Source organism: Oncorhynchus mykiss, chromosome 17 (assembly GCF_057628025.1).
Source record: "Oncorhynchus mykiss isolate SJ-2025 chromosome 17, ASM5762802v1, whole genome shotgun sequence".
In the NCBI taxonomy this organism is placed as follows: domain Eukaryota; kingdom Metazoa; phylum Chordata; class Actinopteri; order Salmoniformes; family Salmonidae; genus Oncorhynchus; species Oncorhynchus mykiss.
In genome coordinates, this window is record NC_143038.1 from 39,344,699 (window position 1) to 39,358,982 (window position 14,284).

Consider the following 14,284-nt stretch of genomic DNA (forward strand, 5'->3'; position numbering starts at 1 on the left):
AGGATACCTCCAACTTGTACTGGTACAGTTCTACTACTCACACCACTCCTCTCAGGATACCATCACCTTGACCCATCTTCCTTTACTTTCCTCACTGCCTCAGCATATGACAACTTCTGCACTACTCTAACCCTGGTAACCTCAACCTGCCTCTCTCGCACCAGACATTTCTGATCCCCAGCCCCATGGGCACCGCTACAATTAATATATAGTGCTTCTTCCCTCAATGCTACACATTCCTTTGTCTCATGCCCTTCTGCACACTTCTCACACCTAGGAATCTCCCTCCTACATGTAACAGTACTCTGCTTGCGTTTTGTACAATCACCATAATGTATTCGGCACAAAAGCTTATACGGGATAACTTATATATTCTAACATCATTTTGTCGGGCAAAGACTCAAAATCAAAACAAACAAAAAAACAGACAAAGACTCTTCTGTTTCACCACTCACGCCACTGTGTCTGTGTCGCACCAAACAACGAGCATCACGGGAATCTTCCCCTTCAGTTGGTCAACTTTCACATTTACAACTACCCCAGTAATCACTCCTTTCAATGGCACCCTTTTCTTGAGAGCAAAACAATTCACATCTCTTGTCCCCATTTGTTTGAGGCTGAGCGCATGCTCCCTCTGACCAACAGAAACACAAACAATTATCACAAGACCATTTCTGGTGACCTTCACCCAACTCTGTTTTCACCCAAAGGCACCTCACTTCCATTTCTCCTCCTGTCTTCGTTCTGACATACAGCTTGCTTATATAGCGCTTTCTGAAAGTATTCAGACCCATTGACTTTTACAACATTTTGTTATGTTACAGCCTTATTCTAAAATTGTTTTTTTCCCCCTCATCAATCTACACACAATACCCCATAATGACAAAGCAAAAACATTTTTGCTAATTCATATTTTTTTAAACCCTGAAATATTCCATTTACATAAGTATTCAGACCCTTAACTCAGTACTTTGTTGAAGCCCCTTTGACAGTGATTAAGCCTTGAGTCTTCTTGGGTATGCAAGCTTGGCACACCTGTATTTGGGGAGTTTCTCACATTCTTCTCTGCAGATCCTCTCAAGCTCTGTCAGGTTGGATGGGGGGGCGTCACTGCACAGCTATTTTCAGGTCTCTCCAGAGATGTTCAATTGGGTTCTGGCTGGGCCACTCAAGGACATTCAGAGACTTGTCCCTAAGCCACTCCTGCATTGTCTTGGCTGTGTGCTTAGGGTCATTGTCCTTTTGGAAGGTGAACTTTTGCCCCAGTCTGAGGTCCTGAGCACTCTGGAGCAGGTTTACATCAAGGATCTCTCTGTACTTTGCTCCGTTCATCTTTGCCTCGATCCTGACTAGTCTCCCAGTCCCTGCCGCTGAAAAACATCCCCACAGCATGATGCTGCCATCCCCATGCTTCACCATCGGGATGATGCAAGGTTTACTCCAGATGTGACACTTGGCATTCAAGCCAAAAAGTTTTATCTTGGTTTCCTCAGACAATAGAATCTTGTTTCTCATGTTCAGAGAGTCTTTAGGTGCCTTTTGGCTAACCTAGCTGGGCAGTGCATCTCTTGGTCTGTCTGTGTCTTGATTGCTTGCCAGCCACTTCCACTGTGTTCTGTGACTTTGTGCATGACAAAAGTGAGAGTGAAATACAACTATTTATTTTGTTTGATAAACGCCAACGGGCAACAGTGTTTATAAACTGCAACTCGAAAAAGATAACCGCGTCGAGCGTGAACATGCGTTCAAATGCGCGTGCACGAAATGAAACTTGCGCTTTCCAGCAGCAACCTCTGTGGGGATCAGTCCAGACGATATATGGGTGTGATGACACTCCCCATAGGTGCACATCATTTTAAAACAAGACAATGATTATCAAGTCTCTCAGTCAAGGTTTAGTTACAACTCTGGACTAATGCAAGATGGAAAGCAATGGATTAACACTGACTATTGATTTATATATTGAATTTAAAATGTTGATTAGCTGGGCATACTGGGCAATATGGATGCACAGCTCTCAGTAAATAATAACCAACAAGTATTCAGCCAAGCCATAGTATAAATAGTATTTTATATTTTAAAATGTATAAAATAAAATATGGGGGAGCCAGTTTGAATGGGCCTGATGCAGTTGATAAAATTAATAATAGTATTGTTATCTATAATTTACCGGTGCTATGCTTAAGTTTGTTAGTAGAGGAGATCATCAGCCAATACAAGCACAGACTCAGTTGATCCATATCCAGCCTCAGCAAATAGTAACACAGACCCAGTACTGGCAGTTTCAGCAAGTATTAACACAGACCCAGTACTGGCAGCTTCAGCAAGTATTAACACAGACCCAGTACTGGCAGTTTCAGCAAGTATTAACACAGACCCAGTACTGGCAGCTTCAGCAAATACTAGCACAGACCCATTACAGCTGTCTTCAGCAAGTACTAACACAGACCCAGGTGAAGTACAGGCAGCCTCAGCCAGTACTAGCACAACCAGAGGTGTACAGCCAGCATCAGATACAAGCAGCGCAGGCCCTAATAGAACAGTTGTTGCTCCACCAAATGACCCAGGAGTCTTCTTTTCAGTTGGCACACAAACATGGGGTGTTTTAAAGAAACACGTGAACATAACTGTGAAGTCATGGAGTGACACAAGATGGGAGTGTAGGCTCCAACGTGTTCATATAATCAGGTATCAGGCTTCTGAGGTTCAGGAGGCATAACTGGAAGCCAGACAGACAATCAACTATCCTGTGGCCAATGTGGAGGCACAAGCATTTGCAGAGGAAGTTGGGTCCTACTGCTTCTTGATTTGCTGTGTCGTATGGTGTGAGATACTGACAATGACAGACAAGCTGAACAAGCAAAGGCCTCCCTCACTAAATACCGGGAAACTGGATTCTCTGAGGCCCAGACAACAGCCAAAAGCATTTGTGAAGAAATGAATGTGGAGGCTGTTCTGATAGAGAAGAGCCTGAGAAACAGCAAGAGGCATTTCAGCTATGAGGCTTCTGACGAACCAGTGACTGAGGCACCGAAAAACCTTGAAGTCAACTACTTCAACATTGTGATCGACTCTGCTGTGACATCCATGGATGAGAGATTTGAAACACTCAACCAGGTGAAAACCAAATATGGAGTGCTGCTGACCTTCAGCACTGCCTCTCAGATGTCCAGTGAATCTTTAAAGGCTCACTGCATGGAAGCTGAAAACACTCTAACCTTCAGAGATGACTGTGACCTCAGTGGAATGGATCTGGCACACGAGATTCAGAATTGACCAGATCTGCCATCAGATAAGATCTGCCTTTGAGCTGCTTTCCTTTCTCTGTGAGAAAAACCCTGGAGGAACTCTATCCTAACCTTTGGATGGACCTAAGAATTGCAGTCACCCTACCAGTAACAGTAGCATCGGCAGAGAGGAGCTTTTCAAAATGAAAGCTCATCAAAAGCTACCGGAGGTCTTCCATGTCACAGGAACGTAGGAGTGGTCTGGCCATCATGAGCATAAATCATGACGTGGGGAAACATGTCACAGGAACGTAGGAGTGGTCTGGCCATCATGAGCATAAATCATGACGTGGGGAAACATGTCACAGGAACGTAGGAGTGGTCTGGCCATCATGAGCGTAAATCATGACGTGGGGAAACACATGTCCTATGATGACATCATTGATGATTTTGCCTCAAAAAAGTGCAGAGGAGGAATATTTTGATGGTAAGATTTTAATTCAAACATTCAAATGTTTACACACTTAGTAACATTTAAGATTGTATGGCAGAAGTGCATTTGTGTAAGTGACTGCTTAACTATGTGACATACTTTCTCAACTTCTTCCAGACAGTCCAGATGGACTGGTGCTGAACATGCCCAGGCTGTAGAGGGAACCAAAGTTAATCACACAGCTGTATAAGTTTTATTTGACTATTTTCAGACATATAGCTGCAGTCATAGCCTACAGGGTTATGTTTACTATTGTATAGACAAAGCTAATTGTATAATATTGTGAGGACTGGACTAATTACCAGGCAGCAGAGCCAAAGCTCAGTGTTATATTTTATTATTTTCTACATTTGATATTTTCTACAATTTGTTATTTATGTTAATGTTAATATTAACTTATCTTAAGATTCTATAGAAAATCTTATATTCAATAAATATTTTTTGTTTAAACCTTGTTCGGTATAGGTCTAAATCAAATCAAATCACATTTTATTTGTCACATACACATGGTTAGCAGATGTTAATGCGAGTGTAGCGAAATGCTTGTGCTTCTAGTTCCGACAATGCAGTAATAACCAATGAGTAATCTAGCTAACAATTCCAAAACTACTACCTTATACACACAAGTGTAAAGGGATAAGAATATGCACATAAAGATATATGAATGAGTGATGGTACAGAGCGGCATAGGCAAGATGCAGTAGATGGTATCGAGTACAGTATATACATATGAGATGAGTATGTAAACAAAGTGGCATAGTTTAAAGTGGCTAGTGATACATGTATTACATAAAGATGCAGTAGATGATATAGAGTACAGTATATACGTATACATATGAGATAAATAATGTAGGGTATGTAAACATTATATTAAGTAGCATTGTTTAAAGTGGCTAGTGATATATTTTACATCAATTCCCATTATTAAAGTGGCTGGAGTTGAGGCAGTGTGTTGGCAGCAGCCACTCAATGTTAGTGGTGTCTGTTCAACAGTCTGATGGCCTTGAGATAGAAGCTGTTTTTCAGTCTCTCGGTCCCAGCTTTGATGCACCTGTACTGACCTCGCCTTCTGGATGATAGCGGGGTGAACAGGCAGTGGCTCGGGTGGTTGTTGTCCTTGATTATCTTTATGGCCTTCCTGTGACATCGGGTGGTGTAGGTGTCCTGGAGGGCAGGTAGTTTGCCCCCGGTGATGCATTGTGCAGACCTCACTACCCTCTGGAGAGCCTTACGGTTGTGGGCGGAGCAGTTGCCATACCAGACGGTGATACAGCCCGACAGGATGCTCTCGATTGTGCATCTGTAGAAGTTTGTGAGTGCTTTTGGTGACAAGCCGAATTTCTTCAGCCTCCTGAGGTTGAAGAGGCGCTTCTGCGCCTTCTTCACGATGCTGTCTGTGTGGGTGGACCAATTCAGTTTGTCTGTGATGTGTACGCCGAGGAACTTAAAACTTACTACCCTCTCCACTACTGTTCCATCGATGTGGATAGGGGGGTGTTCCCTCTGCTGTTTCCTGAAGTCCACAATCATCTCCTTAGCTTTGTTGACGTTGAGTGTGAGGTTATTTTCCTGACACCACACTCCGAGGGCCCTCACCTCCTCCCTGTAGGCCGTCTCGTCGTTGTTGGTAATCAAGCCTACCACTGTTGTGTCGTTCGCAAACTTGATGATTGAGTTGGAGGCGTGCGTGGCCACACAGTCGTGGGTGAACAGGGAGTACAGGAGAGGGCTCAGAACGCACCCTTGTGGGGCCCCAGTGTTGAGGATCAGCGGGGTGGAGATGTTGTTACCTACCCTCACCACCTGGGGGGCGGCCCGTCAGGAAGTCCAGTACCCAGTTGCACAGGGCGGGGTCGAGACCCAGGGTCTCGAGCTTGATGACGAGTTTGGAGGGTACTATGGTGTTAAATGCTGAGCTGTAGTCGATGAACAGCATTCTCACATAGGTATTCCTCTTGTCCAGAGGGGTTAGGGCAGTGTGCAGTGTGGTTGAGATTGCATCGTCTGTGGACCTATTTGGGCGGTAAGCAAATTGAAGTGGGTCTAGGGTGACAGGTAAGGTAGAGGTGATATGATCCTTAACTAGCCTCTCAAAGCATTCATGATGACGGAAGTGAGTGCTACTGGGCGATAGTCATTTAGTTCAGTTACCTTAGCATTCTTGGGTACAGGAACAATGGTGGCCATCTTGAAGCATGTGGGGACAGCAGACGGGGACAGGGAGAGATTGAATATGTCTGTAAACACACCATATGTGTGTATAGTGCGTATGTTATCGTGTGTGTGTATGCATATGTCTGTGCCTATGTTTGTGTTGGTTCACAGTCCATGCTGTTACATTGAACCCCCCCTCCCCCCCTCCCTTTTGTACACTGCTGCTACTCGCTGTTTATTATCTATGCATAGTCACTTCACCCCTACCTACATGTACAAATTACCTTCAACTAACCTGTACCCCCACACACTGACTCGGTACCGGTACCCCCTGTATATAGCCTTGTTATTCTTATTGTGTTACTTTTAATTCTTATTTTTTTACTTTAGTCTATTTGGTAAATATTTTCTTAACTCTTCTTGAACTGCACTGTTGGTTAAGGGCTTGTAAGTAAGCATTTCACGGTAAGGTCTAAACTTGTTGTATTCGGCGCATGTGACAAAGTTGGATTTGATTTTGATTTGTTCCAGAATGTGTATTATTTTCTGTTTTTTAATATAAAATGTTACTGCTAGCATCAGTTACTTGATGTGGAATAGAGTTCCATGTAGTCATGGCTCTATGTAATACCGTGCGCCTCTCATAGTCTGTTCTGGACTTGGGGACTGTGAAGAGACCTCTGGTGGCATGTCTTGTGGGGTATGCATGGGTGTCCGAGCTGTGTGCCAGTAGTTCTAACAGACAGCTCGGTGCATTCAACATGTCAATATCTCTCACAAATACAAGTATTGATGAAGTTAATCTCTCCTCCACTTTGAGCCAGGAGAGATTGACATGCACAATATTCATGTATACTCTCTGTATACATCCAAGGGCCAGCCGTGCTGCCCTGTTCTGAGCCAATTGCAATTTTCCTACGTCCCTCTTGGTGGCACCTGACTACACAACTGAACAATAGTCAGGTGTGACAAAACTAGGACCTGTATGACATGCCTTGTTGATAGTGCTGTTTAGAAGGTAGAGTAGGGATTTATTATGGACAGACCTCACCATTTTAGCTACTGTTGTATCAATATGTTTTTCTCCTGAATAGAATGGACCACCCTTTTACTGTAACACAACAGTACCACCAATTATGTACTGTGCAATAAATGTGGAAAAATAAACAAATAACTTACAGAAATATTTTCAATAATTCTTTGTATTTATTTTACCTTTATTTAACTAGGCAAGTCAGTTAAGAACAAATTATTATTTTTTATGACGGCCTAGGAACAGTAGGTTAACTGTCTGGTGGCAGAGCGACAGATTTGTACCTTGTCAGCTCCGGGGTTTGACTTTCCGGTTACTTTCCGGTTACTAGACCAACGCTCTAACCACTAGGCTACCCTATTACTTATCATTTTCGCCCTAGTTATTCTTTTAGAAAGTATATAGGAAAGGACTCTAATTCTAAAGGATTCCAAAAATCCGTGACCAGGAAGTGCGTAGTTATTTTTGCCCGCTTCACAGCGGTGTCATGCAGCGTTCAAAACAACTGGAAACTTTGACAAATACAGATCAAATCATGACGTCAGTGTTCTTCAGGTCGGAGTTTATGCCGCGTTCAAACCAACTGGGAGTTCGGAACTCGGTCCCAGAAATCTCAGACTTCCTAGTTTTCAAAACAACAGAACTCGGAATATTTTTTTTTATTTGAATGGTTATCGAACTCGGAATTCCAACTCGAACTCGGGCCTTTTTCTTGAGCTCCGACTTTCCGACCTGAAGATAACTGACGTCATGATTTTACCTCGTATTTTTTCGAGTTCCCAGTCGTTTTGCACGCGGCACTAGAAAGAAGCACTAGTTCCGGCGTTGGAATTCCGAGCTCGTTTTTCCTCGAGATCCCAGTTGGTTTGAACGCGGCAGTAGTGAGCTAGCTGGAGGAAGGAACAGTCACTCAGTCCACTATGGCGGAGGTAAATTGCGTTCACATTTGTGTTTTAACTGTGTGTATTGAGACATTTACAACTATATTATAAGCCGTGTCTGACAAAATCAGATATCACAATTTGGTGGCTGCCTGTGGTGTGGTGCTTGGTCTACTAGCCTAGCAAACTAGGTACGTTAGCTAACGTTAGTTAGCTCTCTGCCTGTCCAGGGCCCGGTTTCCAAAAAACATCTTAAGGCCCATAACGTTAGTCTGTCGGAAGCAGAGATATGTAACGTTAACTAACTAGCTTTTTCCATTAACCCAATAACTAGAATTCTGATGGATTCAAGTGATCCCATGAGATGTTTTTTCAAGTCATGCTTTCCTCACTTAATTCATGCTTTACCCCACCCAGACGCACAGCTTGCAGGAGCTGCAGCAACAAGCAGCTGTCGCCTCCAAAGTGTATGTCCAGAGGGACTACAACTCGGGTAAAATCTGCAAGTTCCAGACCAAGTTCCCCTCAGAGCTGGAGTCCAGGGTATGATAACGCACCAGTGCTGAGCGATTTGTGCTTTTTTTTAAAAGGTCGTTTCGGTTCGATTATATACAAATAAACACGGTTTTTGATTGTTTGTTTTTTTTTTTAAACATTAAATGCACTATACATTGTGGGTTGAATGCTGGAACACAGAATAAAACAATTCATAAGTCACATGATGGTATAGATGGCCCATTACTGCTTATCACCTATTAACCATTTATTCACAACTTTAATCAAATATTTCAGTTTTGTATATTACATTTATTTTATAGAGCTGATGCCTATGCTGTCTGACTTTTTTATAAATACTAGATAGTTCATCCATATATATCTAATGTTAGCTAAATGTAGTAATGAATTAATTGGCTTCATTTCTTTAAATTGACAATTCTGTGAACTGTCTTGTGCAAGTTTTCAATGGACACAATATCTGTTAGCAAAGGTGTCGGCTAGAGATGGCGTGATGTCTACTTTGATACTAAGTAGCATTTTCAAATCTGAGAGTAAGTAGAGACAAATATATTGATTAATGTCACCTTGTCCAAGTGAGATTTACATGGTTATCAAAACGTCACACCAGGGTAAGCCTACACGAAACACAGCCCTTATTTGAAGTGTTTCAAAAATACCCCATGGGGGAAAATGAATGGGGGGGAAAATGAGTGGAAACCATTTCCATATTTGACCACTAGGTTTTATGGGTATTATGACACCTCCACTCTTTTTATCACCTCACAATCTCACACCCTTCTCTCTTTGTAGCAGGCTTAAAACAAACAGACCAGTCAAGTAGATGCACAATGGATTATTGGCCACATTTTATGCACTAAACTATAAAATATTTATGTTGGAAACATCAACTCCCTACTACATCGCACAGTTCAGGCTGGATCTGATTTATCTCTAGAGAAACTGTGTGATGTGCACATTGAACTCAATGGAAAAACAAATGGAATTCAAATAATTGAACCGATGCCGGTCAATTAGTTGTTTTAAAAAATGGAAAAATACCTGAAATTCTGGTTAATCGCTCAGCACTTTATTAACATACATGCACACAGAGGTACTTAGAAATGAATTGGTTTCTTTAAGATTGTGTACAATGTTCACCCTTATTAGCACCTGAATTAGGCCCAATGTATGGATACAACTAGCTACTCACCTGTTTCCTTTTCAAAGGTGTGAATTTGGCCATGCAGACCTTTTTAATGAGGGGTTGGTGGGCATTGTTTTTTCAGGTTGATAAGCAGCAGTTTGAGGAGACGATGCAGACACTTAACAACCTTTACGCCGAGGCTGAGAAAATTGGTGGCAAGTCTTACCTGGAGGGCTGTTTGGCCTGCATGACCGCCTACACAATCTTCCTCTGTATGGAGACCCACTATGAGAAAGTAGGTCCCTAAGTCTTTTACTTTATTGTCCCTTTAGGGAAATTTTGTTGCAGTATCATGTACACGTTTAAATACAAAACAAATTGACAGTACAACTTTCATAAGTTACATACCAATAAAAAGAGACTAGCCTGCTGGCCTTACTGGGTTTGATAGGAATATTAGCATGAGCTATTTAGGAGCGATATCACACCTGCGCAAATGTATTGTCTAGTTCAGTTTTTTTCCTGCTGAGGGAAAAACAGAACTAGACAATATGTAGGACAAGGGTTGGTATAATTTTCCAAATAAAAGCAATCTGGGTCCCAAATGTCACCCTATGGGTCCTGGTCAAAAGTATTGCACTTTTTAGGGAACCGGGTGTCATTTGGGACTTAACCAATGTTGAATGACACGTGGACCAGTGGCCATATTGGATGTAGTCTTTTTATGAGGCCAAGCCATGAATGGGTGAAAGGGCTTACTTTCTTTGTCTCTAGGTATTGAAGAAAATTGCTAGGTTCGTCAAGGAGCAGAATGAGAAGATCTACGCTCCTCTGGGACTCCTGCTGACAGACCCAATAGAGAGAGGTCTCAGGGTTGTATCCATTACTGTCTTGGAGGCTCACACAAACAGGGCACATCCCAAATTGCACTGGTCTGGTCAAAAGTAGTGCGCTATATAGGGTATAGGATGCCATTTGGGACACACTCAGACCTTTCATGTGTACAGCCTTCTTTAATGTCCTGTTGGATCCTAGTTTCCTTAACTAACCCTCTCACCAGGTTGAAATCACCATTTTTGAGGACAGAAGTATTGGCTCCGGAAGATGAACCACACCAAAGGTGAGTGTTTTCAGGGAAATCATTCACCTAATTGAAATGAGCTTTCTTCTCAACCTGCACTCTTATCTGGGGATATCAATGGAAAACTGTACTAAGTTTCACAGCAACCTCACTAAAGTTTCTAAATAATTAGAAAGAATGGAAGAATATTGACTTGTAGATGCTGTCAAATGATATGCCTTGATTCCCCGTGGTTAAGGAGCAGCAATTATAAGAAATGTTATTTCACGATCACAGCTCTTGGCCTACAGCTATAAGCTATCAAGACTACCTTCATAGTATTCTTAATTTGACATTTGTTTGTTTTTGCTCTCATGCAGGATGGCCTACTTGACCTGGTGCATCTCAATTATCTCACCACACCCATCAATAATTCCTTCTGGATGTAGATGGATGTCTTTCTGGATGTAGATAATTGTTTTTATTTATTTCACAAAAGGGATGGGCTATGTGTGCTAGTAACCTATAACCCGCTGAAACAAACACTCCCTGTTTTTACATGTTTATTGAGATTATTAATTTGAACATGTGAAAATGTCTTATTCTAGTTAACCAATACCACACCTTTAGTATGAATGGTGCCGTTTTCTTTTGTATTGCCATTTTAAACTCTTACTCATTAAAGGTGCATTGTGTAATATCTCCAAATACAAATAGCCTTTAAAGGTGTAGTTCACCCACAGTTTTTAAACCTGTGTTTAATATACCCTCTTTGGTTCACCAAATTTACAACATTAGGAAGATGGTTCCTTAACTTGACAGTTGTCTACGGGCCAGGAGAAACTATAATCCACGACGATACATGTTTTTCTACTAAGCCGCTGACACCAACTGGGTGATTCTCACGAAGCTGGCACTTGACAACAAGAAATAAACACATTTTCCACCATAATTCCTCTAAGAATAGGATCTCTAGTTATCTATTTCAGAATTATTATGTTTATTTATCAGATATTGTCCATTTCCACAACTACCAATGCAAACATTTTCATTACCGTAATAGTTTTCGAAGTCCCCAAAAAGTAATAGACAAACCAATTTCTCAAAAAAAAAATTTACATTGCTCACCTAATGAAAAGGCCTGAGTTAAACACTGAAAACAAATATATTTAAAATTAAATTATTCATCTGTTTTGTAATTTTTCATTACTGCAACATACAACCTTTTCTGACTCTTGTTTTTTTGGTGATAATTACTTGTTTTTATGTAAACCTATTTGGATAAAGAACAAAAGGCACACTATCAAATTAAGCCAACATTACTAGTATACATTTTACTTTTTGTAATATTTCCTAAATATTGGTTTATTACGGTAATGATAAGTTGGATCCGACGATGAGAATACATGTTTTGGTAATGAGTGTTGCATAGTTTGCAGTTTAAAAACTGTACTGAGCTCTGTTAGATTCATCATCAAAATGTGTCATTTGTCAATCCCAAAGGATTTGGGTAATATGAAAATCACTGGTCTTAATACAATTGACTAAAATACCTTAATTTAGCATAAGTACTGTAATTACGTGCATGTATTTTCAAAAGTGAAAGTGGACTTAAGCATAAAAAGGTGACACTTTCTACAGGTAATATTGGTGTATTAGGATGTGGATATGTGTGGTTCTAAGGTATTTTAGATGGGTTTGTAAATTGAATGGCATTTTATGGGCAAATGGCATAGCATGATATGCCAAAAAAAGTATCTGTGGGATATTTACCAAAAAGAGAGGTAAAACAGGTACACATGTCAAAATGGGGGATATCCTCCTTTAAGTGGCAGGGCTGCTCTTTGTTGAAACAAACTCCAGATTGTGGCTTTAGGTCAATTAAATGGGGTTTACACCCATAATTATTTGATCCTACTTAATCGAATAACTGATGTTTTACCAAAAATCTATACAATAGGTGTAAGCTGTAGTCCTAGTAAATAATTAGTTACCACCACAGCACACCGATCGACTGACTATACATTAAAATGAGGTTATTATCGTTACCGAAATGAAGGTTCTCATTAACGAAAGACCTAAAAGTGATGCGGTAATGAGAAGCACTTAGCTCAGTCTGCTGTCTCCTATTGCTTGCAAATGGACCACATCACTAAAGCCCATTCATGCCTCCATGCTGGTACGGTGATGGTTCTCTACGTTTTTCATTTTTCTAATTTTTCTAATTTTGGTAATGAGGTCGTCGTGTCGTTAAGGGGAGAATAAGATCCTCATTCTGAAGACATAAATAAAGTTAACTTTTCATGTAAGGACTACTTCTCTAGATGAAGCATCATGGGTGAATAAAACTTTATAAAAAATAAATATAGGAGTTTTTACAGCCATTTGAAAAGTATTGCGGTAATGAGAAACATGTCCACAGACACTCTTTTTATGTAATAAATATAGTTTAATGTAAACTTCCAACTAGTACATAATTTTTATGATTTATTCTCAAACTGCAGAAACATATTGTGTTTATTCAAATAAGTTAGGTTTTTCTAGTAATAGTAGTACCATTTTATAAAATTACCCAATTTTAATCCGGATGCATTTTGGTAATGATAATTTGGGGTGAAAATGTAAGGCACTATGCCATAAACTAAGCATCTTAGTCTTAAGAATGATTGTTGCAGCTGCATCATGGTTTTATAACTCAATTTGTTACTGCTATGGTTAAAACTTGTTTCATGAGAATCACCCAACTGCTAACTTGAGCATTAATGACCAAAAACAATGAGAGGGGAATGGGGCATTGCTAGCGCGTTCCAACTTGTGGGTTTTTGTTCTTGGAGGTTGCAAACTTAAAACAGTAACAACATTTCAATCCTGATAAGTTTCTGGTTTATGGTTTGTTATTTCAGGTATTACTAAATTGTACTCCTCAAAAATCAACAAAGTTCATGCTAAAATGTGACATACTGTATCTTTTATTCAGCCTCCTGTCATTTTGTATGCAAATGTTCATGAAGATAACTAATTGAGTTGGTGTGGGTGCACTTTTGGTCACCTTAGCGGGCTATTCAATATGAACTTGTTTCGTATGCAACATGTTGTGTAGGTCTGCATAGTATTATGAAGATGTCTGTTCTGTAGTGACGGTTAACCACAGTGTTTTAAGCACACAGGTTACCTGTTATTGCCAATATGAATCAGGTTTTCACATTGGCTAGTTTAATTTATGAATTTGTAAGAAAAGGTTAAAAATCACTTACCTAGATCTGACCTCAATATTGTCACTGCTTAGCTTGACTTAATGTGAATTGACAGGAATTGGGACTCCAACCCTGACTGTGGTTTAGCATAATTATGAAGAGGTTTTAGACTACCCCATATGCTTGATGTTGTCCAATTATGTGTAAATAATTATTGACCACAACACAAAATCACCACAGAAACCTTAAGCATGCTTTGACTCTCAATGGTGTATAAGACTGCCTGTTAATTCCTAATTATTGTATTGTTTGTTCTTGTTCTTATATGTACTGTATCGATTAATAAACTATTTTCTTGAAAAACCTAAAAAGCCATACTCAATTAAATATAGCATGCATCAAATTGCATACAGTTTTGTTTTTACTAGATCACCTGTGATGGTAGCTAGCTAGACAAAAATGGCAAATGAGTCCTTACCATTTTTAATAGCAGTTAACAATATTCTGCAGTCAATGGCGCAATCGTTCATTAGCAATATAATAAAATGCAGTTTATGGATGCATTCTGCGCCTGCTGATAAGGGGACGCATTTACACAGA

General features: G+C 40.3%; 1 protein-coding gene across 2 annotated transcripts; it reads left to right on the top strand.

Annotated features, from left to right (window-relative positions):
• Positions 1–7,769: 7,769 nt before the first annotated feature.
• Positions 7,770–14,055, top strand: LOC110494141 (golgin subfamily A member 7). Of its 2 annotated transcripts, XM_021568914.3 has the most exons (6): positions 7,770–7,836; positions 8,206–8,331; positions 9,573–9,725; positions 10,205–10,306; positions 10,491–10,550; positions 10,871–14,055. In XM_021568914.3, exons 1-5 carry the CDS (start codon positions 7,828–7,830, stop codon positions 10,536–10,538), a joined length of 438 nt encoding a protein of 145 aa, XP_021424589.1. In that variant the 5' UTR covers positions 7,770–7,827; the 3' UTR covers positions 10,539–10,550; positions 10,871–14,055. The 2 variants fall into 2 exon arrangements, with proteins under 2 accessions (XP_021424589.1, XP_090061654.1); XM_090205528.1 differs by lacking the exon at positions 10,205–10,306.
• The last annotated feature ends 229 nt before the right edge of the window (positions 14,056–14,284 follow it).